General features: G+C 42.3%; 1 protein-coding gene across 7 annotated transcripts; it reads right to left on the bottom strand.

Moving 5' to 3' along the window:
• Positions 1–233: 233 nt before the first annotated feature.
• Positions 234–25,785, bottom strand: c2cd5 (C2 calcium dependent domain containing 5). Of its 7 annotated transcripts, none has more exons than XM_080028038.1 (29): positions 25,506–25,785; positions 24,904–25,012; positions 24,666–24,752; positions 24,354–24,525; positions 24,163–24,258; positions 23,522–23,677; positions 23,180–23,417; positions 20,912–21,072; positions 17,182–17,270; positions 15,153–15,261; positions 7,876–7,990; positions 7,594–7,692; positions 7,373–7,484; positions 7,162–7,241; positions 6,585–6,771; positions 6,310–6,474; positions 5,797–5,841; positions 5,192–5,332; positions 5,038–5,101; positions 4,878–4,939; positions 4,573–4,671; positions 4,375–4,464; positions 4,205–4,271; positions 3,569–3,661; positions 3,062–3,094; positions 2,641–2,772; positions 1,240–1,433; positions 1,005–1,151; positions 234–821 (listed from the first exon to the last, which is right to left on the bottom strand). In XM_080028038.1, exons 2-29 carry the CDS (start codon positions 24,991–24,993, stop codon positions 696–698), a joined length of 3,249 nt encoding a protein of 1,082 aa, XP_079884164.1. In that variant the 5' UTR covers positions 24,994–25,012; positions 25,506–25,785; the 3' UTR covers positions 234–695. The 7 variants fall into 7 exon arrangements, with proteins under 7 accessions (XP_079884164.1, XP_079884165.1, XP_079884166.1 ...); XM_080028039.1 differs by having other exon boundaries at positions 2,671–2,772; XM_080028040.1 differs by having other exon boundaries at positions 2,641–2,742.
• Between the last annotated feature and the right edge of the window lie 451 nt (positions 25,786–26,236).

The following is a 26,236-nucleotide window of genomic DNA, read 5'->3' as shown; positions in this document are numbered from 1 at the left end:
AAAATGGCAAAGTGTATGTCGGGGGTGTATTTGCAGTCTTGGGTGATTTTTAAAGGAAGAGCACCACCCATGTTGAAATCGAATCCTTCCCTGATAGTCTTTAAAGTGGCCACTCTGAAACAAACGGATGGGCCCTTAAACTGCAAGAGTCACGAAATGGGGCCAAAAATTGTGTGAGAGAATCTGACTACTTTTACATTATTCAGTGGTATACAACTGTGTCCCTTTTGGCATTGCCATTTAATGACACTTTCTGTGAGCTGTAGATGGACAAATTAGTCATAGCTGCCTCAAACGGCACTTGTGCCCACACACACACACACACAAAGGGATCGCCAACACATACTGTAGCTTAGAGTGACCCCAATGTGGACGGATGTAATACGCAAAAGTTAGATGCAGAAGGGTCCTTTGGCTGTTTTCAAACACTCCGATGACCTTATTCCCAATGACTTATAGTATATCATTATCTCCTCCATGAATGCTCTTTAAAGACAGAGGAACACTGTGCAACCTCTATATTAATACAAACTGCATGTTTTTTGAGTGTGTGTGAGTATTTGTTCTTTATTACCTGTGTCCAAACCTTTGGAACTTTTACACACTTTTTAAGGCATGAAATAAATGACTGCTATTTGGACGGCTAGACTCAGATTGTGTGTCCAGCAGACAAAGTGAGGCCCTATGTTTCACTGTCATGTAGCCCCATCTGTTCCGCTAGTGCAGGTCTGTCCAAGAGTTGCCGCTGAGGAAACGGAATCCTGGTCCGTTTCCCTGACACAGATAACGGCATCGCCGCTCACATTAATGAGACACTGAGCCTGCAGGAGAAACCAAGAGGAGAAGATTCAACTGTGAGAAATGCTGAAAACCATCAGGCCCGAGAATCCTAAGAGTATATTATGTATAAATGGAGTGTAACAGGTAAATGTGTGTGTGCGTGCGTGTGTGTGTTTGTGTGTGTGAGAGAGAGAGAGAGATGTGCAGAGGGTGTGAGTGTCTACCTGGTTCTTGTTTGGATTTTCCATAAACACACACTCTTTCATGCTGTACGACACCACTGCATTGCCACCTAGAGCTGCTACATGGGCTCGAACCATCGCAAACACCTCGGCTATGAAGGAGTGGAGGAAACCACTGACCCCGCCTTCCTGCAGAGGACAAACACACATACATTAAATACGTCTTCCTTTCTGCACAAGATGATCCTGTGCACGTGGTGTGTCCTAGCAGTCGTACCTCCCGTAACGATGTCGTCTCTCTGATAAAAAACATGTTGATAATCCCGAGGTATTTAATGATGCGAGTCCCGGGCAGGAAAGAGAGCGGCGTCATCTTCACCACGGTGACCGTAGTGCCCCCAAAGGACCGGTTGGAACGCAGAGAGCGGGAACGTCCCTCTTGCAGTGGACTGGAGCGTTCCAAAGAAGAGACTGCAGGTTCAGAGACAGCAGGTAGAGGTCGAAAGGAAGGAGGCGGTGAAGGAAAACAAAGAGGAGAGGAGGGAGGAAAAAAGACAAAAGAGAATGGAGACACCAGAAAACACTCTCAACAATAGTGGAAACAAATGAAAAGCAGGTATGAACTTTGAAAAAAGAAAAAAAAATGTGAATGTGGAATGTGCGTGCAAAAAATGCAATCCTGTGAGCGCTTGGACAGCAGGACTGACACACCTGTAATGCAGGTATATGTGAGTTAAGTCAGTGTGCGTCTGTGTGTGAGGCAAGTGTGTGTTCTGACATGCAGTGGTGTGGATGTGTGGTGCAAAAGACAATCACTTTGAAAAGCGGGCTCTGCCATGCATGTCATGCAGTTGAGGCAAACAGACAAGACAGTTACACAGTGTCTGCAGACAGACAGACAGACCTGGACACAGCTGTGTACGTTTTACATGTGTGAATACAGTACTTGCAGTACAATGAAGTACAGGAGAGAATATTTATATCTATTTTGCATTTGTGAAAGAGGTTTGAGAAATGGGAGACGGGACAGAGACAGCTGTGAGCTGAGCTGGGCACATGTACACGAGCCAGAGTGTGAAAGATGCTCCACCGTCTTACTGCAAATTTACCTGATGTGGCTCACATCCATCAAACCAGGAACCTTTCAGAGCCACACATTAGATTGTAGTTCACTTACAAGATCTGGCCAAAAAAGCATTGCCCCTCGCCCCACCATGATCCCTACCACATTCATGTTTGTACGTGTACAGTATACTAAAAATCACACATCTTCTTAGCTGAAGAAGATTCAGTGTAGAAAAAGCAGAGAAAAATCAAAGGAATTCTTCCTGAAATTGTCATTAAATCGCTGCAACCCATGCGACCCTTACAGATTGAGACAAGTATAAAGCACGCTTAATGTGAAAAACATTGACTTCCCTTTAAAAAAAATCATGGTTACCATGGCAACAGGCCATTTCAAAGCGAGGTTGCTGATTGGAGGATCCCTCTGAGGGGCGGGGCTTCAACTTTCACACTCCAGCTAAAAGAAGCTTGTGCTTGATATACGATGCTCCGCCCCCCAGCGGCATGCATGGAGGGGTGTGTGAGTGTATGCCAGCGTGTAATGTGTGCGAGCGTGCGTATGTGTGTGTGTTTGTTGGATTGCTTTAGAAACTGTATGTGTGGGTATGATCACCAGAGTGTGCTAGAGACTGTGTCCTCCTACTTGTCTTAACTGATCCTCGTCTTATGGTGTGAGCTTTCAGCCTAAGCAGCTCTAGCCAGGTGCTGCATCTGTCTGCAAAGGAACCGTAATCAACGGAGGCAGCTGGAGAGAACACAAACACGCACGCAAGCACGCACACACGCACACACACATACGCACAGCCCACACCCAAACATACACAAACACAACAACGACAACAAGAGAAATAAAAAAAGAAAACAAGACACGTAAAACAAACAAACAGAAAAGAACAAAAGAGGATGAGGTTTTGGAGCGGTGCAGGATAACTCTGTCCGAGACAAAAGGATGAAAAGTCAAAACAGGGCAGTGTAGTTGTTTTGGTAGCAGGGAGGTGGGCCAGGGGTCGATGGTTGGGGAGAAGGAGGCTTACCTCTAGATGAGACGTTAGTATTCGCTGGGACACCTGGCACACAGACACACAAACGTCAAAGTCTACCATTGCAATTGACAGAGAGCGAAGAGAGTTCAGGGTCAATCCCTTGGCCAAACCACAAGGCTAAAACAGCACACCCTACTAGGGTTTCACCTTCAAATTGAAGTGTCTAGTCAATCAAAACGCTCCATCTATGGACGGGAAGTGCTAGGGTGCCGTTTTTATTGCATTCACTTGTTGCTTTATGGGCATGACGTCTCATCTAAACAACATCACACTCTAAATTCACATCAAAGCAGAACCCACTGGGCTTTGTCACACCACAGTTTATTTACCTGGTGGACGAACCATTACCAGCTGATTGTGGCAGAGTTTTGCAGCTGGAGTGAGTAAAGAGACTGTACCTAAAGTTTTAGTGAAGGAGATGGGCAATGCCTGTTAGTGAGGCAGGCAAATGAGGAGGTCAGGGAGCCATACAATAAAATAAAATGGTTTTAAGGCTACCTGAGATTTTGGATGATGGCTGAGTGGGGGCGGAGGACGAGTCTGCACACAACTCCATGGGAAACTGCAGCTGCTCTTCGATCTCACCGCATCCTGAAATGATGCACACAGAATCAAGAAGGTGCTTACACCAGATTTCAAATCACAAAGCACAATGAAAGTGACGTTTCCTCGATCGGCTACACTGTTTAGAGCAGCAAGGGGTTTTCAAGGATAGTTCTTTCTTGCTACTTTACAACTACTGACACAAACTGTAATAATACTCTTTATGTTTCTGCATGAAGTTTCAAGGTTTGTTGAATATCGACAGAATTCTCATTTACTGCATTAATATGGGATCAAGCAGAAGATCCACTCAGTGATACAGCTTTAAAACAGTCCTAAGATACAGAAGATAGCTTGTTTAAATGTTTTGCAATTATACCACAAGCACCTACTGTGGATGAATATTAATTATTGTTAGATAAGAAAAAAGTAGGTTCACATTGCATCAATGGCACAATGGACTTTTTCCTGTTAAATCCAGTGTATTGGAACCAGCTGTTATAGACGGGATTCTTTAAACTTTGACAAAGCTCCAAAAACATTGAAGACATCGTCAAAATGATAAAATAATCTTTTATTAACCAGACAGACCTTTAGCGATGGGTTTGTCTGCTGCCTGGTCTCTGTCGAACGTCATGGCAACTGCTGTTACTGCAACCTAGGGAGGCAGACGAGACAACGGTAGATACAAGACACATTTACATTATTTACTATGAACTGCATCCAACTTCAGAAATCCGACATGGCCTGGAGCTTCTCACCTGTATGAGTTCATCCTCTGGCACTGCTACGGTGAAGTTGAGATGACAGAGGCAGCAGGGGACCATAGAGCGCAACTTGAAGTAAAAGCTCTGCAGCAAACACAATGATTCCACTTATAATCCTCATTCAAAAACATAATTATTGTATTAACCATCGTAATAATGTCCAAAGGGATAAGCGTGGCACCAAGTACTAACCTTAAGCAGATTCTCACACAGGTCAGTGAAGATCTTGTTCAAGCCTTGGTTAGTAAGATTGGCATTATTCAACCTAAAGACCCTCACCGATGTAAACATCTGGAAGACAGTAACAGACATAAAAGCGTAAAAGACCAATTACAGCACAGTGCCTTATTTTCAGAATTGCAACAGCAACACATGTGCACAACTGGACAATGGACAATTTTTTTTTAAATTAATTCTTTAAAATGACAGTTTGGTGACGATTTCAGAAGGTTTGCTGTAACATGCAAGGGAAGTAACACTGCATAATGAAGAATGACCTGAACACTTGATGTCCAGTTGTAAATCCCAGGCATGACCTCAGTGTTGCAGCTGTAGAAACCTGAAGATAAACGAAGTGGAAAATAGAAAATGTGAGTGTGTGCAGTGTGTGGAAAATTAAGTGTAATTGCTGTTGAGTTAAGAGTAAGGTGCATGTACCTGCGGGCGGAGCGGTGTCTATCAGGAGGGAGTGGAAGTCTTCCACAGCGTCAGTGTCATCAATCTGTGGACATGACAGCAAATGGTTAAACCTGTCTGTGGAAATATTATATACATGCATTTTTTTTTCTATGCATTGGTAATATGCACACACCTCCAGGACAAAGGCATCCTTCTTGCCGTGGGAGAGGTCCAGTTCGGAGACTTCGTCTGAGCTTTCCGAGGTGGAGCGGAAAAGCTTGGATCGCTGCCTCGGCTCGGGGATGGGAGAACCCACCACCTCCTCCGTCAGGTCCTGTGAGCAAGAAGGGAAAACGAGGCCTGAGTGGATGGGAACAGCAGTCATCACATCTGCCATCTCACAACTCGGCAAGACTTGTTCAGCTAGTAGAAAAGACTATGTTAATGTTAATAAACACACCACATGCTCGCACTCGCTCAAGTAACCAGTCAGCTGAATCGTTACAAACACACACAGCTGGTGTTAATTTTAATATGGATCTGGAAGAGTAAAAAAGTGACACAAACACACACACACACACACACACAGATGAATGTAAATTGGCTGGGTAGATGGTCATCATACAAATACATAAACACAGATGAGTCTACAAGTGGGTTGACCTCGAGATGTGACTCTGCTCCCGAAACCTTCCCCCAGTTAAGAGCTGTTAAAGTGGTGTAGTATTGCGATTAATATAGTGAAATACTAGTCATGCTTTGCTGTGTCTCACAGCTAAAAGTTGCCGTGCTCAGTACCATGTTTATGCCGCAGAACACCTCAGGGTCCAGGGCAAATAATTTCTTTAATGACCAAAGAGAGACAAGAGGGGTAAGTTTATCAGGAGTTACAAAGAACAGACTATATGGATTATGTACATGATTTTTTTTTCCCACTGGAACAGAGAATTATACCCACATAATAATGGAAACAGTTTCCCTCTGAAATGCACTGTTTATGTCATGGAATCACGCTAGTTTTTGTGTAAAATTAAACTTAATCAACTTTCATATAAAACTATCTGTAAGGCACAAATCTTTAGTATCTTCAGTTTGTGGCCTTTAAGTTCTTATTCTGACATCCAAAGATTTATAGTATTTACTTTTGTGTTAAAGGGTTTCACATTGACTATGAAATAGTCAGTATGTCATGGGCTGTGGGTGAACGGAAAAAGCAATTTCCCCATAAGACAACCTTGCTACTGGAGTGTTGAAATAAAACCTACTGATGACGATGCAAGTTAGTGCCCCAACACGTGTTGTGTGTCTCACCGGTGGGTTTATTTGATAGTACTCTTTGTTCTTGGCTATAGTGTCATTGATCCTTTTCTGGATGGTGAAGATGTGGTGCTCGTTGCTCAGGTCACCAGGAGTCTTCCCTGCAATCTGGATGCCGCCTGGTGCCGGGAGGGCGGTCAAGTACACTCCTGTAGCAGACTGAAGACACACAAACACACACACACACACACACACACACATTTTAAGGACTGTGTTGCAGTAAACACATGTATGGCTGACACAAGCCGTTTAAATGGCTGTCCACCTACAGCCAGACCAAGGAGCATGTTCTCTCCGACACTGATCTGTATGTGTAAGCCAAACAGGGCGTTCATGCTCCGCAGCTTCAGCTTGTTCATCAGCTGAGTGTGCAGCTCGTATTCCATGAAGGGCAGCAGGTTGGAGATGGCCGTTGCATTCACTTCCCCCTGGGCCTTCTTTTTGAGACGACACAGTCTAGAAGAAAACGCACAAAGACAAGAAGTCACTTTTATCAGTGTCTTTTGATGTGAGGCTCCATTTTGGGCTGTGTGTGTAGTTCAGCCTACATGTTGCCACTGGAAAAATATTTCCAGATAACGCAGTTATGACTGCTGAATCAAAGTGATAATATTCAACATTTTAAATATTCTGTATGCGCTACATTTTACTACATTAAATCTTACTCATATTATTTACACAGTATAGACATATATTAACTTGAGCATATATTAAATGCTCTCATTTTAAATATCTCTGTTGCTATCAAACTTTTTTGGGTCTTTCCTCTCTATTCCTACGGAAACAGAAGCGCTTTGCTTCAAATTTGTATCTTGTCTTTTATGCCATTTAAATGTGATGTTTTACCTAGCCTGGATCAGGCAGCCCTTCCCCGTGACGGCTGCTTCGGATGGAAGGTCGATTGTTGTGAACAGCACATCGGGAACCTTGGGGGGGAAAAAACATTACAATTATTATAATTATTGTTAGATTTGATGCCAAACAGCATTGGACAATCAATAGAATTGTTGACATTTCGGGGTCTTTGATCTAAGCAACATGAAGCTACTTTGGGAACCTTTTGTCGTCTGCATTGGTAACAGTAGGTGAGCTGGGCGGGAAAGGGCATGTTGAGCTCATCGTACGGGATGTGACAGAAGCCACAGCTCGGGGGAGACGGCTCCTCGAACCTGGCAAACAAGACACACACACACAACATCTTCCATCAGCCTCCATAGCTAAATCCAAACTCACATGGCAAACTGTACACGGTCAAGGATCAATCTAAATCATAGCAACCTGTGCTCGGAGATTCCAATGTCTAGGCAGCCTTCACGCATAAACCGAGGATTCAGGATGGATGCCGTGCCTGATGCTGACAGGATACACACCTCGTCACTGTGATGAGGGGACATGGATGGACAAAGGGATAAAAGAGAGACAAGAAGAGAAGAGGTTGAGAACAGGAGATGAAACCGTGTGTTTGAGACAAAAGGCATGCTGGTTACATTACATACAGATTCAAATAAATGCAAAGCAGGCAAATAATATTGTTGCTCGTGTGGATGTAGCACTACACACCAGATGCTAGTTCTCTCGCTGTACCCAATTACAGCGTGGCAACCAAGAGCTTTGGCATGGGATTTGATCTCATGGCGAATCTCCTCCCACCAGGCGTCACGAGTCTCTGGCTCATCTGCAAAACACGAACTTCTAAATCAGACAGCTTTCACGAAAAACTCCCATGAACAGTGACATTTAGCTAAAGATTTGGTCAAAGCTATAGTGCGTAACTTTTTCATATTAATGAATGTCAGTTACAGTGAAGCCATTGCCAAACGAGTTGATAGAAAGTTGATTAAGCCCATCACCTCCACAAAACTTTTCTTTCAGCAAAGGTCCGAACCTCATAACGTCTGCATCCAATAGCGAACCCTTATCTATCAAATATGATCAACACCGCACATTTCCTTATCATTTCAACCACATTTACTTTCAATGGAAAACAGGAAAGGCAAATAGTAACACATACATACTTACAAAAAAAAACATACACTTAATGCTCATAATGCATGTAAAATAAAACAGGGTAATGATCTGCTGCGCTATGGCAAAAATATCAAATCACCTTTTTTTTTTAATGGCAGGATCACGATCCTGATGTTATCCCGATTCATTAGTTTTTCATACTGGTTAGGACTATTTAACAAGTTTCAGTAAATTCAGGGGCCACAGTTTTGTTGATAATCATATGGTAGTCTTATGTTTAGTTTCAGACTTCTCAAAATTATTTTGTACTGATTTACAAATGATTACATTCTTAGAATTACATATAGGCTTTTAATAGGCTAAACTTAGTTAAATAAACACATTAATGCACTTAAAAAACATAGAAAAAAATCAGACCAAATTCAGCTCAAAGAAGGCCTACCTTTTTAACAAGTTTTAATCTGTGTGTGCAATTTAACCAACTGGACATTAACAGGAATGTTGACGTGGGTTACTGTTGGTGAACGTGGACGGTCGAACTGCATCAGATGCCGCTGGTTTGTCTCACCGAGACGCAGGCTTTTATAAAGCCTACAGTCCGTGGATACAGGGCGCTCGATAAGGAAGTGTGCGTTGTCAAGGCAGCAGCGCTGCAGGAAACGCTCGTTACTTTAGTTTTCTTTGACAAGATTTCCTCGTTACACCATGAAAAGGGAGGGAGGAAGGCGCTACATATAGTATTTGCTGTGATTGGTTTATAAGCGCGTAGGAGGGGCACGGAATGGAGTGGGATAGTTGTGTGATTTGGATGAGAGAAAAAGAAAAGTGGTGCGTGCGTCTAAGCATAGAATAATCTGCGCTCTTTTTAAATTATTATTATTATTAATAATAATAATAATAATAATAATAATAATAATAATAATAATAATAATAATAATAATAATAATAATAATAATAATAATAATAATAATAATAATAATAATAATAATAATAATAATAATAATAATAATAATAATAATAATAATAATAATAATAATAATAATAATAATAATAATAATAATAATAATAATAATAATAATAATAAGACCAACACTGGGTCTGTGTCCAGACAGCGGTCCGCCATTTGGAGATGCCTGGTCTAGAGGGAAGAGGGCTGACCAGGAGGACCCCCTCTGGAATTGCATGTTTGTGACGTGTTAGAAATGTGGGAGGGGTTAGCGGGAAAATTCATTTCAATAACTATGCGTGACTGACCATGTGTGAATCAGCATGTGTTAATTGACAATAAAGACTCAACTCATGTAGATGCGCCAACAGTGTTATGTTTACTGAGTACTCCTCATGGGGGCAACAGAAGTTCCGCACTATAGCTTTTACACACACCAACTAATGCTCGTCAACATCCTTAGATAAAGGATGCCTTGACTTGTACAAACAGGAAATCTCTATCTAATCGGACAGTTTTGATTTAGCAGGAAATATACAGCGAACAGTGCAGTTTGTTTATTCTGAGTCGTGGGTTAAATGGTGCATAAAAGCAAGCCAAAAAACAACCAATCAATTTGTGAAACAAAGTGACAATGAAAATAAATTGATGAGTTTGAGGGTGGTGGTGATGATGAAGGCAAAGCCAATGGGTATGTTAGTCACGTGGGTTCTTGCTGATATTTCTTAAGTGCACATCATCATCATCCTCTACTGTATGTCTCCTTTCACATCAGCCGCACTAACAGAAAGGACACAGGTGAGAGACACAGCCACCAGCAGGTATGTTTTGGCTGCATTGCTGACTGAAAATAATATACATAAATTAGTCACTGTGCCTGTGTAAAAATTGTTTCCTATTCCTACCACGGTTACCAAGGTTTTAAATTCAAAAGGGATGAGCCTTCATCATACTTAGGCTAAACCATGGGTGTGTTTCAATAGTCTCATGAGGCTTTGTGCCAATACCACCTGTCTTTAATAACATTGTCCAGAAGGGTCTAATCGCTGCTGGCTGTGAGTTTATAATATCCATTACTTGGTGGTTCACTGAACGATAGAACACCTGAAGGCAGCTACATTACGGCCCCCACACACATCCTACCTCTACTGCGCGTCTACCTCGCGTCTGCGTCTGACTTTTTGTCACAGACTGTGAAATCAACGTAGAGCGAGCACACATCCAACCTCAGACGCACTGCTGAGGCGCGTCGGAGGCACGTCTGCAGCGACGCTCCCCTTCACCTCAGGAGGCTCGCCTATTTTTTTTCTGAGAGCAGCGCGTCTCTCTCGCGTCTCTGTGCTTTAACTGATAGAGAAATTCTCTGCTGACAGTCATACCAGCAGCATTCACTCTAGTTACACGTTTACCCGGTGTGTTTATTTCAAAATAAAACATCCCTCAGTCGTATACGCGAATAATCCCTTTATTTCACGATTTAATTGTGCAATCAAAATCCGAGGGATTTAAAACCTAATTTTCAATTAGTTCTGGCATTTCATTTTTGGATAAATGACACATATAGAGATCCAATATAGTGAAGAAATAAAAAAGATCATGATGAGCGCAACAGTTTTCCGTTGCTCTATCTGTGTCTACGGCCTTCTTCTTCCCCGACCACACCCCCCTCTCTCTCTCCCGTATAAATCAGTAAAGTGATTTTTGAAATACTCTGCTGAGAGTCATATTGACTTCATACTGGCAGCTTTCGCTGTAGTTTCACCATTTCCTGGTGTGTCCCCTTCAAAATAAAACTTCCAACAAGCGAAAAAATGGCAAAAAAAAGAAAAAAAATGGGAATTATCTATGAAAACTCTATGTAGAAAGATAGGGCTTTTACAAGCAGCAGCTGCTGAGACGTTGCATGTGTGTCCGAGAAAAGTCCGAGAGAGGCAGCAGTAAGGTAACGCGACGCGCTCCAGAGGTAGACGCAGGATGTGTGTGGGGGCCGTTAGAGTATTGAGCCGCACCCCATGATGCCCTGAGAGGGCCACATGCGGACGGGAAAGAAAGAAAGAAAGAAAGAAAGAAAGAAAGAAAGAAAGAAAGAAAGAAAGAAAGAAAGAAAGAAAGAAAGAAAGAAAGAAAGAAAGAAAGAAAGAAAGAAAGAAAGAAAGAAAGAAAGAAAGAAAGAAAGAAAGAAAGCGAGAGCGAGAGAGACAGAGGAGAGGAATGAATGAGGGAAAAACTAATGGGAGGTGAACTGAAGAAATGGTGAGTGACTACTGATGGTCAGGCATCAGGCCCAGGATGAGGTGGGTTCCTTTAAACCATAAGCGACATGTCACACAGGCACAGGCTCACCAACGTGCACGCTCATGACCATGTGCACGCTCATGGGCAGAGAAGGGCCATATTCATTCACCAGAGTCCGTCAAATCCAATCTAGTGTTTTGAGTCAGAGAATACCAAGTGACATTAACATTGTCCTCTTTCCCCAAGCACACATCTCTCCTTCAATCACCCATCGTACATCCTGTAGCAATTTTTTCAAATGTCCCTTCAACTGCCACCCATCCAATCAACCTGCCTTCCGTGCAGCCATCCATCACTCCATCTCTCTCGCAGTATGAATACGGCCCAGTGAGTTAGGGGATGCACATGCCCGGTCAGTGCTGGCTCTTTTTCACAGAGTAAAACCTCCTAAACCTCGTCTGGTCTAGACAGGTTTGACCATAATGCTGATACATGAAGAGTTACAACAGAGCAGGGACCAAGTTAGGGAAGAGTTGCAGCTATTTGGAGGAGCAGGATGGGTTGGGAGGGCACACCAGGCTTGATGGGGTGGGGACACATGCTCAACTCAGCTCAGCACACACTCACACACATTAAAGAAAGGAGAATGGCAGCTCACTGAATTCATTATCCAGCTAAGGTTTAGTGGATATTTAGGCTAGCTGGGCTACGTTGGTATTTATTAGTGGATATTTAAGCTAGTTGGGCTATGTTGGTCGTAACTTGTCAGTGTTGGGTGCATGCTTACAGAGGGCACACATTCATCTTCACTGAGCTGCCATCACTCCTTTTGGGTGAGAGCAGTAAAAGGGGGGAAATACCTGCAGTGACACTATTCCAGTCTAGCAGTTTGATTGAGCGTGTGTTACCCAAGGCTGGGCCAGAACACACCGTTAGTACAGAAAAGAGAGAAAAAGAAAAGAAGAGACAGTCTAACAAACAAGCACAGCACAACAGCGGCACTCCACGGTCACTATGACGGACAGACAGCACTACATGGTCACTGTGCAAAGACGACCGATATTAAGGCCTGCAAAAAGTTTCAAAAGAAGAAAACTGATGAGGAAATGGAGAAGAATGTAGACGAGAAAAAGGTACAGGCTTAGCCATTTTTCTTTTAAAGAATTTAGGAGAAGAGAAGCTATATAATAAAAATGTCCACATGTCCAAGACACTGAACCCTAAATTGCTCCTGATAGTTAGCTTGCGTGGTAGTAGCTGCTGCTATCAGTCAATGAATGTGTGCTCACGTTGTAAGACGCTTTGGATAAAAGCGTCTGCTAAATGACATGTAATGTAATGAGTCTTACTTAAGATTACCTAAACTTTAAAAGGTGCCCTGTGGAATTTATTTTGTAAACAAACAAACGTTATGTTTCATTGGAAGCTGATGTTTTAACATTTTAAAAGGACGGTACTTTATCACCACAAATTGTTGATTGGTGAATTAGCGTGAAACAACCAACAGAGTATGTATAGCATCACCTGCATGCGCAGAATACAACCAAACAGGGCGCGCTAGTAAAAACATTGCTCCATAGTGCTATTTGTGGTCAAACGCTCCATAGGGTACCTTTAATGTTGCTGTGTAGTTGATGTAGTCCAGGCATAGCAACAGTGAATTCAAAATGATTTCCAAGTTAAACCTGCAGTGCAAATTATGCCTTTTGCACTAGTTTAGGCGTAGTTTTATGATCAGGATTTTAGGCCTTCTGAAAATTTTTGGTTATTGCTAGTAAAACCGTTTTGAGGACATTTCACACCATAGTGACTGCTCCATTTTTGGAAGATTTTAATTAGATTTTTCCTGACTTAAGATAAAATAAATATCAGCGTGTTTGAGTTTAAATGTTATTTTACTTTTTATAACACCTTTGAAAAGAACCCTGCTTATCTTAACCCAGCCAAAACTCCTTAGCACTCCCCTAGATCAGTGGTTTTCAAACTGTGGGGCGCGCCACCCCTGGGGGGCGCGGGGTTATGGCAGGGGGGGCGCGGATGAATATGTGAAAAAAATAATAATTAGTTTGTGTTTTTTATATTAAGATCACGGCATAGCTGGACAAGAGTTCTTCTGCTTCGTTCCTCTCACTGCATTTAAATGCATTAATTATATTACAGAGAAATAGGTCTCGTTAAAGAAAAAGAGCACCAAGCCCAACCCAGAGGACCCTGCATAAATGTTTTTATTTTAAATTAATATTTTTATGGAAAATCATGTGTCTTTCTTCAATAGCTTCTAATTCATCAGACCCAGTGTCTCCAAATTATTTGTTCACACAAAATTCCTCATATTTAGCCTCTTAATTTTCCTCTCAAAGTGCACCAGATTCATGCATTTCACTTTAAAAAGGTGGAAAAAAATTCTCACGGGGGGGCATGCCCCCGGACCCCCCTAGGAGGGTCTGGTTCTCCACTGGCTACTATTTTCCTCCAGCAGGACATTGGAGGCACTAGCAAAAAAACACTTGGTGTGTGAATGACATTTAACTAGTCAATAATTTGGGCAAGTCTGTCTGCCAATCTTTCTCACTCCGCTGCACACTCAGTCACTACTATCCATGCTTAAAGGAAGCAGGATTAAAACACTGGATTAAGATGTTAAAATGTATTAAAAAATGTGTTTAAAATGCATACAAATGTTTAGAATGTTTCAAAAATATGTTTAAATTTGTAAAATAATTAAAAAAAGATCTTTCAAAACACACAGGGGGGGGGGGGCTCCGCTGAAATTTGTTCTCTGAGGGGGGGCTCACTCTCTCACACTTTGAAAACCCCTGCCCTAGATGCTAAATATTTCAAAGAAAATTTTAAAAAATCAGTTGGCTTTTGGACAAACTATGATAGTCCTCTATGTATCTCTAACAGGCAGGTACAGGCCTAGTGAGCAAATGTCTGATTGTCATCAATATAAAGCTTTTTTTTTAACTCTACAAAATTCATGAAAACTCAAAGAGAGAGCATTTAAAAGACACCACAGTACCTCACCTCAGCACCACCTGCAGCCAAACACACAACAAAAGCAGCAGGCAACAGACTGGAGCCATGCACCAACAACAACACATCAACCAGAGCAACGCACGCACACACACACACAAAGTCATGGGACTATACATTACAAAAAGCCAGTCAGTAAAACCATGAGGTGAAAGTTGCCCATTTCTATAACACACACACACACACACACACACACACACACACACACACACACACACACACACACACACACACACACACACACACACACACACACACACACACACACACACACACACACACACACACACACACACACACACACACAGGACTATAAATTACAAAAGGCCAGTCACTAAAACCATGAGGTGAAAGTTGCCCATTTCTATAAAACTTTTTGACAAAAGTTGATGGCAGCCTGTCCCAACTGTATTGCTAGAAAGGTGCAGGATGTACGTTTGAACAGGAACAGCTTTCACCTGCTTTTGATACGTCTGAAGTCTTTCAACATAATTTGCTCCACAAAATCAAAACAGATTGGCAGTAGGACACAGCTACTCGCAACAAGAGCGGACATTGGCACATCACTGCACGTCAATGGAGGAGCTCACTCACACAATTGAACAGGACGAGCCACATTAGGACGCTGTTGGTTTGCGTGCTCTCAACTCACCGGGGTTGTGTATACGGTCCAGTAGTTTGACAGAGCGAGCGCTGACCACTCCGCCCACATGAACCAGAAAACCAGGTGGGAAAGACGTCAAGGTGAAGAAGGGGAACTCCTGCAGATAGAAAACAGCTGGGTCACTTACAAGCAGGGGAAAAAGACATAGGTCGCTCCATTTTAGTAGATTTTAATGGTATTTTTGCTGAATTCAGATGTCTAAAATCAGAGTTTTTGGGTTTTAAAGTTATTGTTTGGTGACTTTTGAATATTCCTTATTCAGTGGAGTTAAAAGGTGCAGTCAGAGATTCTGGAGAATGCTTGCTGTCAAAAAGATGTTTGTGTCAAAATCAGAGAATATCTCCTCACGACCTGCAACCAGTGTCTGTGCTGTGTTCAGCTCACACACAGGTAGCTGATCTATATACAGTATTTACTGATTTTGACAAAGTGACTTTGTATTGTGTAATAAAAAGTGAAATATCTATATTTATATATGTATATTCATTATTTGTCTGGTGTTCTGTTTGAAGTGTACTGCATATGGAACTAATGAGTGTAGACCTGGGCGATAATAGTTAACAGGGAAAGAGCAAACATGCAGCAAGGATTGAGAGTGATGGGCCCAACCCCCCTCCATGCAAAGTTTCACCCCCAAAGGAGTCCCCACACGCTCCATTCCAGCCCCAAAGATTGTAGAAACAAACTCCAGAGCATTTCAAATAGATCTGGAAGTGATTGAGGGAAATACATTCCCGATAAAGCCTAAATATTTGGCATCAATGATTTAGTGATTCATTCAATCCTTTCAAATCTATATAAATGCCTTCATTAGGTTTAGAGTTGAAAGTGAAGGACAAAGGCATACACACACACAGGTCCTGGCTGAGGATCAGGACTTAACATGCTTCTCTCTTCCATTAACATGACAGATGGTCCTCCATGCAGCTCACTAAAGGAGCTGAAAATGCCTGTGAGCATCTTGGTATTCATTCTATGTTGAAGGGATGACCACCTTTGCAGAAAACCTCAGGGAAATTGTGATTTCCAACCATGCAGGTATATGTGATGAGAAGAAATCAGGTGGGAGAAGCATTAGTTCCCTTCCTTGTCTAGTACTCCAGGAAGGAAGATAGTCGTTAGTTTGACTGACAGCTTTTCCCACTCGGAGGAAGAATGAGGTGATGATGTGAGGCGAGCGTGCTCATTCCCATTGGTGACACAGTGAAAAAACATATCAGACCCAGGATAGGAGCCAGAAAGGAGGGATGTGTATGACATGAGTATCACACACATTCACATTCACACACACACATTCACACAGCCCTTCAAACCTGAAGGGAACACAACTCCTAGCCTGCAGGCCTCTGCTTAACATGTCTGTGAATCTTTCAGAGGGCAGTGGATGCCAAGCAAAAACACAAACAGGAGTTCTTCCACCACCAGGAGGACCCACTGCCATGTTGCTCAACCCGGCCTGCCCCTCAGAGACGTACAGACAGCAGTGGAGGGGCGGGTTAGGAGTTGATTCAGACTTTGTAGTGGCTATCGGCTGGTCAGGGTGTTAGGGGGAAGGTGGAGAGACATAGAGAGTGGCACACTGATGGGACATACCCTGGCGTTTAACAATAACCCAGAGGAGGACGCTCCCTGAGTAGCATAAGTGGTCAAGAGGACAGAGAAAGGGAACATTACAAGCTCTTACACAAACCCACTTCCCATTACACTCGTAGCACCTCACCAGTGTTAATTCATAATCTTTCACAGAGAATGCAGCCGTTTGAAAAGCAAATGTGACACTTTCTGACCCTATGTGCAGACATCTGAGGCTAATACACAATGCAAACTGTGTTTGAAAAGAATTGCAATGCCTAGCACTCTGCTTTGGCTTGTGTTTTCGAACTAGAAAGTAAAACCATGTTCCATTTTCTTCTTCAGTGTTTCATTGCAGTAGGTGAAATTCAGGGACACTTGCGTTTGTCTGCACATAGAGTGAGTCAGTAAATACATGTATGAGCACGTGTGAGTGCCATCGTACCCTCTGCTCGAGAGCCGTCTGCGTCTGTTGTCTGAGGAGGGTCTTCAGAGGTCCAGCCTCCTTCCCGGCGCTGCCCCCACTGCCCATTCCTGATCACAGAGGAGAGGTTGACTTCAGCTTTCAATACACACATCAATGGAATAGAAAGCCAGGACAAGGACAGTACAGTTGATTATTGCTTTGCAGTATTAATGTTATTAAAATTATTATTATATAGTACTTCTTCCTTGTCTTCCAACAGGTGCATTTCCGGCGGACACCTACTTTATATCAAAATGCGTAAGGCAGTTGAGTTTGTCCATTCTGTGCTACTGTAGAAAACATGCCGGCTACCGCAGAGCTCCTCAGGTATAAAAACGCTAAAATAAGCAGTCTCTAATTATAAGCAATTATACACTACTTAAGACACGTTGTGAATATAATATAAAATTTTACCATGTCTGTTCTGAAAAACGCCAATTACTTTTACACACAGTACCTTTAAAGCAGAATCAAGTAAAAACAACTGTTGGAGCTGTCCATAGCCAACTCAGATTGAGAACAGTCACTAAACCTGCTTCATCCTCATCTTAGACTAGCCTACTCCTAACATTTTCTCTTATTCAGGCAAACATACTGGACCTGGAGTAAGGTTTGGGTACGGGACAATCACTTCAAACCACATGCTGAGGTAGGAGAATCCTGGGGAGGACTCGAGGACTATCAGTCGGTAGGGTAGTGTTGTTCACAATGAGATCTGGGGCATCTACACTGTGCATGTAGAGTCAAATGTTTGTGATATAAACAAAGAAAATTCAATCTGGGTGTGTGAACAATCCTGTTTGTTTTTTCCAGTGTACAGGAGAGGCGCCGACCCCCTAACACTGAGTGATAAGGTCCTGTGTTACGTGATGACACACAGCGGGTCCTACTATACCGGAGGTTGCCGGAAACAGGTTCTCGCTGAAGGACACGCTCTTTCTCAGCAAGGCGGAGTCTGAGCGGCAGGAGGATGGAGGGGGTGGGGTGCTGGCTCTGGGGGCAGAGCCGAGACCCAAGCCCACTGAGCCAGAACCAAGGAGGGACAGAGTGTATGTGGAGAGGGCAGGGGAGCTGGGGCACAGGAAGACCCCAGGCCTGCGTCTCACTGGCCCCTCTATCCAGCAGGAAAAAGAAAAGAAAAAACAGACCAAGGGACAGATACATTGAGAATGGACAGGCAGAGCAATGAGGGGGAGAAGTGGTCAGAAGCATGGATGTGAAAGGGGAAAAGGTGGCTACTACAAGCCTAGAAGAAATAATAGAACTGTAATAAGATTACATTGCCAATAAGTCTAACTTCATTTTTGAAGCATGATATTGTGTTAATGTTTGCGGCTTTCTTTTTTATTGGTGGAAGGTGGGGTTTGTTTTGTTTTGTTCATCTGATCACCACTACTCACCAAGTAGCATGGGACTCCAATCAGGTCCATTCACCCTATATCATTTTTAGTCGGCATAACATCTGTGATATAGTCTGCTAAGAGCAATATAGCTTGTACTTTTCAGGAAAAATTTAATTGAGTCAAAAGTTGTTATTTCTCCAAGTAAATTTACAAGAGGCTGTACTACTGCTTTGATCTCATCAACACTTTGTGGATGTAGCTAGCAAGCTACTGTATATGCTTACAGAGTTCTGGTTAGTTGACTGGTGGAAACAACCAGGGGGCTGCCCATAAGAGTAATTTGAATTGCTTAAACAAATCGGAGATGTGGGTGACACCTCAAAAGGTCTGGAGCCAAGCTATAGAAAGGAGTTATGCAAAAGATATGGCTAGGCAAGTTAACACACAAAGGTGAGAGAATGGCAGAATACAGGAGCAAAGAGTGGTACATGAAAAAGGGGGAGAATACGAGAAATGGATGAGAGAGAAAAGTACATGTGAAAAGAAGAGCATGGAGTAGGGAGGTGGGCTTTGGGGACTGCTGGTCTGAGGGGTTACACAAGGGAGGGGCTCTGGTAAGAGGGTTCTCCAGAGGGGTTTGGAGCTGAACTGCTGAAATGTGCCCGAGTTGTCCTTTGGGCAAGGGTTGATTACACTTACCTTTTCACTCAATGATTAACCAAAAGTGGCTGATGAAGAAATGGCCTTAGATCAACAACAGCCCCCCTCCCCCCGCCCATATGAGACACAGTGCTTCAATTACAGACCACCACAACAACAGTCAGGGGGAAAATACTAATAACACAGAGATCTGGGGCCTATTGCACAAAAGTGGAATAAAGACATCCAGGATGATTGATAAAGCCAGCCTTGACAAAGTCTAGCCTGGGCACTTTGGATTAGTCAGTTGCATAAACGCCAATCCAGGATGTAAAGGGGCTGCTTTGTCAAGCCAGGTGTAAGTAATTCTGTTAAGTGCCAGCCCACAGCTTTCAGAAGTAGACCCAAAGATCGAACACAGATTTACTGATGGAAAAATGGAAAAGACGGCCCATTTTCCCACAATGCCTTGCTAGTTTAAACCGTAAGTCAGGGGGCAATTCATTTCATACAGGAGATGTATTCTCTGCCTTCTGTTCTTGATGTCCCTGCATTGTTTTATGATAAAATAGTTGACAGTGAGCAGTCTGCAGGTGCATCTAAAAAAATGAATATCATGGAAAGTCCATTCAAAAAGTGAAACTTTCATAGATTCATTACACAAAGTGAAATATGTCAGGCCTTTTTTTGGATGATTGATTGATAATGGAATAAAAAATCCAGTATCTCAAAATATTAGAATATTACATACAACCAATCAGAAAAAGGATTTATAATACAGAAATGTCAACCTTCTGATGTTTATTCTAGATTAATTTCACTCCATGTGTAATGAATTTCTAGAATATATTTAAGTTTCACTTTTTGAATTCAATTACAGAAAAAAGGAATTTTTCATTGATATTTAATTTTGTTTTAGATGCACCTCGATATAGTTATAAGTACAAAGTGAATTTATTTGACCCACACTTGCAACGTCATCTGCCATCGATAATCAATTGTATAAATATAGCCTGCAATATGAACAGACTATCACATAAATTATTATAATTTATATCATTGCATCTTAATCTAATTATAATTAAGTTAATTATAAATGGTTCAGGTTAAATAAATAAAAAATAAGAACTAGTTAACTAAATGACAATGCAGTCTTTTATGTGGTACCTTAAAACAGGCTAATGAAAATAAAGCAATACACGGAAGATCATGGAATAACTGTTAAACACTTTGATTTCAGATCAGAGTGACAGCTGACTGAGCCAATCAGGCAACAGAATAAGTTTATCCTTTACGTTTAGCCTGGTCCTGACCAGGCTAAACGTAAAGGATAAATCTCCACGGTAACTTATGTCCCGCCGCTTTTATGCAACCGGATCATGGCTAACGCAAGCCAGGATAACCGAAATATCCTAGGTTAATCCCTTATCCTAGTTTTATGCAATAGGCCCCAGGTGTGTCTTCAAGTAGATGTTTCATCCAAACTGAACGCTATGTCTAGAATATCTTTTATTCAATATAAAAAAAAGACACACCAGACCACTGAGGATAAGAGGGGGGGATGGAACCAGGAGAAAACATTTAAATTAACTAAATGTAAAAATCAAGCATGAAAAAAGGTTAATAAATAAATAAATAACATTTAAAAACCATCACCAGAGTAGCACCACAATGAAGTGAAGGGATAAATGAGGGGGGTGGGACGGGGGGGAACCAAGTGTTCTTACCCGTCTTGGGCGTCAAACTGAGGTCTGTGTCTGATGAGGAGGACTGGCGGCTGCATGGCTTGGAGGGAGAGAAGGGGGGAGGAGAGGAGGAGGAGGTGGGGAGGGATCTGAAAGGGGTTGGCGGGCCTGAGGACGGGAGCAGGTCCTCCACAAATACCGGCCTGCCAGGAGAACATGACACACACACACGCACACACACACACACACAAACACACTCTCACGTCAGTCACCACCTCACCCTCTTGAGTGTGTGTGTGTGTGTGATTAGTGTTCGTGGTTAATGTGTTTGCATTTAAGGGAGAGGGTTAGTGTGTTGCCATTGTGGAGGTTTTTGTTATTTATTTGATGTGCTACGGATGGCTGGAGAAACACTAAAGCAAGCGTGGAAAGCAAATAAAAATGTGATAAACACAAAGACACACACACACACACACACACGCTAAAACTAAATAAAGCAACATGACAAAAAAAAACACAAGGTGGTCAAATTCAACAGAGGATGACGAGCTGAAGCATGTGTCCCAGTAGAGTGAAGCAATGGTCAGGTGACTGTAGAGAGATCACAGGCCATTCCTCCGGGGCTAAAGCCACACTGTAGACACTTTTATTGGCTGCAAACAGCCAATAAAAATGCAGAATGTCTGACTGCCCATGCTCTATTGTTGGACAGGTGGAGGGATTAGAAGCCAGTATCAACATTTGGTGTCTCTCCTAAAAGAGCGGTATATGGGTCTGCCTTCCTTTTAAAGCCTTGATGCCTCTGTATACATATTTTTCACTGCAACTGCACAACCTACCAAGCTCCAGCAAAATGTATTATTTTTTTCTCTTTCCATCTAATTATCTACTTTTCCCTTTCTTTCCCATATTATCTCTTTCCTTCCCTGCCTCTGCGTACCAGTGAAGATGAGTGTGGGAACAGAGACAGAGAAGTTCTGGGACAGTCTCTGGGTGCTGCAGGCCGAATGCACGGGGCTGTTGTGGGTGGAGCGGCATCCGTGGGCAAGGGGAGACCTGGGCCAATCAGCACGCAGAAAGAGAGAGGACGACAAGAGGACCCGTTTGGACACAAGCAGTAAGAAACGTCCCAATCCGAAAGCCAGGGAGGAAGAAAGAGACGCACACAAGAACCACAACACCACAACATTGCAATAGAGTGAAAAAAAAGGAGACCAAAAAAGGAAAATAAGTGGATTTTTTTTACAGCCCTTTCTCGCCAATTATTCCATTTAAAGCCATGTGAAAGCAGCAAAAAACTCATGCATAGCTCTCAGCAAAAGATCTCAGTCGCACACAATTCCAAACACCACAGTTACGGGGTGACAAAGGCCCAAACAAGCACAGGGGAGGAATTTGCTTGTTTTAAAAACATTGTTGATAATGGATTCATTGTTAAAGTCAATAATCAAGTACAAATGACCAATATTTGATGGTTTCAATAAACTGTTTCGTATTATGGTAATACCTCATGTTGGGACAGTATGTGTCACTACTACTGACTTTGTTTTTCTTCTAATTTAATGTTTGATTTAAACCTATTTTGCAATGGAAACCCTGCCAAGGCTGCAGCATTAAAAGTAAAATCAGACCTTCTAGGAGGCCCACAGTCACTCAGACAGATGTCCCCACAATCGCATAAACAGGTTGAGAATCAAGACATCACCAACAATGTGTTTACATCCCTGATACACACAATCTCACACAAGCTGACACACAGGTACACTGTATAAATGCAAATAGAAGGCATGCATTCAACTATAGCTATGTTAACAGTAATGAAATCACAAGCTATTAACCTCTGCATAGGCAGGGCGAGAACAGAACAAAGTGAAGGCTAGTGGGTGAAGAGAACAAAACATGTGCTAGATACTTACTAAAAGACGCAGCACTAGAACATGCAGAAGCAGCGCAGAAAGCCATGCAAGAGTGGTCTAAAAGAGCAGACGGTGGGGGATTTGGGGGGCTGTGTGTGTACTGTACATGTGTGTCTCAGGGTATGTTGTGTGCTGTTCGTTTCATGATGCAATACACGTGACACAGTAGACAATCCGGATATCAACGATACCGAGACACACACACAGGAGTAAATGTTGGACTATTTACGGACATCACTCACATTTCTTCAATATGCTCCCCCTCTCATGCACACACACCGATCATCTTTTTCCATTCTCACCAACTTATTTTGCAGAGAAACTTGCGCATTTAAAAAAAAGGGGGGGGGGGGGGCGCAGGGTGGCCATGCTTGTGTTGTTGGTTCATACTCACTCCTTTCCCTCCTTGGAAGGGGAGTTGCAGGCATTGGAAGCAGGGGCTGTGTTAGGGTGCATGTGTGTGTTGGTGTTGGGGGCGCTTCCAGAACTGAGTTTGTCCAGCGAACAGGCAGTACCTATGGCCCGCACCACCAAGCCTGACTCTCCCTCCAGGTCGAAACACTGCAGGTAACCCACCACTGCATTCCCGCCCATCTCCAGCACCTTAAGGCCTATTTTCCTCTGCAGCTCTCCTAAACGGGGATAACACACAGCCACATTAACAAAAACAGGGAAGGATCAAACTTCCGCTTCCTCCACACCAACATGTTATTCAGATCGTTGTGAATTTTCCTACCAGACATAAGAGAGATGAGCCTCTGACGGGCTTCGTTGGAGGCCCGAGGAGTTCTTATACGGTCGATCCACTGGTACTCTGGATCTTCATTTACTACAAGTTCCTCCACAAAGCCGTGCACCATCGCTGCCCGGTAGCACCGTGGAATCGACGTGGCTAGTGGACACAATCAGACAGACAATTCTATATTCCATGGAAAAAGTTCCTGTTAACTTATTTAAAACTCCTCTTGTTTATAGCACATATTCTTAAGTGCGATTTAATATGTGACATTTGTTTTGGTTGAAGTGCATTTGAGTTGCTAGAGGTCGCTACGATCGAGACCAACAAAAACAGGCGTAGAAAGCAGCTAAATTTGATAAACACAAAGAAACACATTTAACTAAAAAGAGCGTTGTGACTTAAAATACTTAGATAGTTGGGAGTGAGACTGCTTAAGTAGGTGCATTTATTATAAGACTGAATAAAAGCATCAAGTTTATGTCTAAAACTTCAAATTATAATGATCCCAAATGAAACATCCTTCATGCATTGCTTCATTGTTAACTGCCCTTTGTACTGACAATGTGCTTTTAATGCACACAAATTGTATCTTATGATGTTTTTTATAAAACGTAAATAAACAATTTTGTCAGACGTACTGCAAAAGAACTTGACACCGCAGGAGGACTGTCTGAAGCGGTTCAAATCGTTGAAAAGCTCCACTTTGACGAGGACATTGATCTCCCCTCGGATACCTAATCACAAATAATAGAGCAGAATGAATTATAATAAGGAATTGTACATGAGAAGAAAAAACTGCATCCATAGTTGGATTAGTTTATTCTTGTACCGTGGATGGTATCGTAGATTGGAAACCAGCCAGAGATAACAGAGGCCGCCTCATTGCACAGCAGCGGGTCGATGTCAATGTAAACCTTCCCTATGGCATCGTTTGCACTGTAAGTGTCGTGGTCCAACACTGTGAGCTGCAACGGCTCATCCTGCAAATCCTCATCATCAACCTGCACACCAAGAGCAGGACAGGGTGAGGAGATCAAAGTGAAAACTAATATTTAGTACAATTCAACCACATTGTGTGATACAAAGAAAATAATACAACCGCTGGCCGCCACATTTAAGGAGAAGCTCAGAGGCACCTCACCTCAAATTTAAACCATTCTGAGTTCCACTGTGGATTTAGGGATTTGGGACAGACATCAGTTTTGAACGTTGTGTTTCCAAACTTAACCTGGACAGTAAAAAAAGCAAAAGACACATCTTTGATAGGGCTCATTTACATTTTAAAATAATGATGTACCAACAATACTAATACCAAATGTAATACCTATATTGTTATATAATTTTTTTTTTTTTTTATTAAAAAATTATCAATCACTCACCTCTACAAAGGCATCAGTAAGGTCACTGGCCCTGTCCATCACAGGCAAGTGGCGCCCTGCCACTATTTTGGCCTTCAGTTTCCCAGGCATGATTCACTTTTAAGTTTATCTGTAAACAAATATAAAATGTAACAACAATACATGTATAATTTTCTTTTCAATTGACATCTTATGTAATGAATGCTGCTTTCACTAACATATACTCTGAAGAGTGGGCCTCTTAAGTCTTAATTACACCGGCATGTGTTGTTGACAGTGTGGAGATCTCCTTCCTTTATTTACGTGCTCACTAGCTAATAAGCTAGCTTACCTCAGCTAAGCTACCATTTAACGCTTCCAGTTAAACTCTACATAGTTTATCGATTCAGTTCAAAAGTAATGTATTGAACTGCTGTTTATTAACACGTCAAAAGCTGTCAATTAGCTAGATTACGTTAGCAAGACAAGGCTACCGAGCCAAAAGCCACTTAGGTTAACTGCATTGCAGTGGATCATTAGCTCTACCTGATCGGCCATGTTTCTACATTCAGAACTGCAAAAGCCACCACGTATGTAACAGCAATGTATCTTGCTATACCCGGTGCAAATAGTATCATCCTTACCAGTGGTGCAAAATAAACAGATGGCTGTCTAAGCGGCAGTAGCTTCGTATTACTCGGACATTACTGTTGACAGCCCACCGCTCGTCTGACCTCCGTGTCTCTCCCATAACACGGGACGTGAATTCAAAGCACACCAGGCAGTGTCCTTTAGTTAACAATATTCACCAGTGGTTATAACGTATAACGACTAAACAGACTTGGCTTTGGGGACAGTTAAAGATCAACAAATTACATGTGTCACTGTTTAGCGCGTGAAGCCAACGGCTAACGCTAGCCAGAGGAAGATACAGCTACACGGCACATGATGAATGAGTTGGGTTAGCGTGTGCTGCCTTCCCGTACACCTCGTAAGCTCGTATAGTTTTTTGAAACGCCACACCAATGTTCCTCGGGTTAGAAATACAAAAAATTAACTTTTATTCCCCACGCAAAAAAATGTAAAAGTGCATTTACATATTATTCAGTGAAACTACATTATTGTTCTTTTCGCTATATTTTACGTGGCTATATTTACAGAATTAACAAACACGTATTACGAATCTACCTAAAGGCAGCGTTAGGGTTTGTCTTGGACATGCGCAAGGTGAACAACCTGCTGCTGCATATGCTACTAGTGCAGAGAGGACAATTAGTAAATTAATCACTTTTAGTAGGCTATAGTCTCTCAGTTATGTTACTGTTAAATATTATATTTTTATTTGATGCATTTTGGTTTGTTTTCTCTTCTTAAA

The sequence above is a fragment of the Ammodytes marinus genome (assembly GCF_949987685.1).
Source record: "Ammodytes marinus genome assembly, chromosome: 5".
Taxonomy (NCBI): domain Eukaryota; kingdom Metazoa; phylum Chordata; class Actinopteri; order Uranoscopiformes; family Ammodytidae; genus Ammodytes; species Ammodytes marinus.
Note: the sequence above shows the minus strand (reverse complement) of the source record. Positions and strands in the feature narration are given on the sequence as shown.

Bases quoted from the DNA above. Each gene is read 5' to 3' on its own strand.
- c2cd5 (XM_080028038.1), bottom strand. From the start codon at position 24,993: ATGCCTGGGAAACTGAAGGCCAAAATAGTGGCAGGGCGCCACTTGCCT. The intron at 6,475-6,584 runs GTAGGTGGACAG...GTGTGTCTTCAG, and splicing joins ACATGCTCCTTGGTCTGGCT to TCTGCTACAGGAGTGTACTT. The intron at 4,672-4,877 runs GTCATTCTTCAT...ACTGTCTTCCAG, and splicing joins ACTGGACATCAAGTGTTCAG to ATGTTTACATCGGTGAGGGT.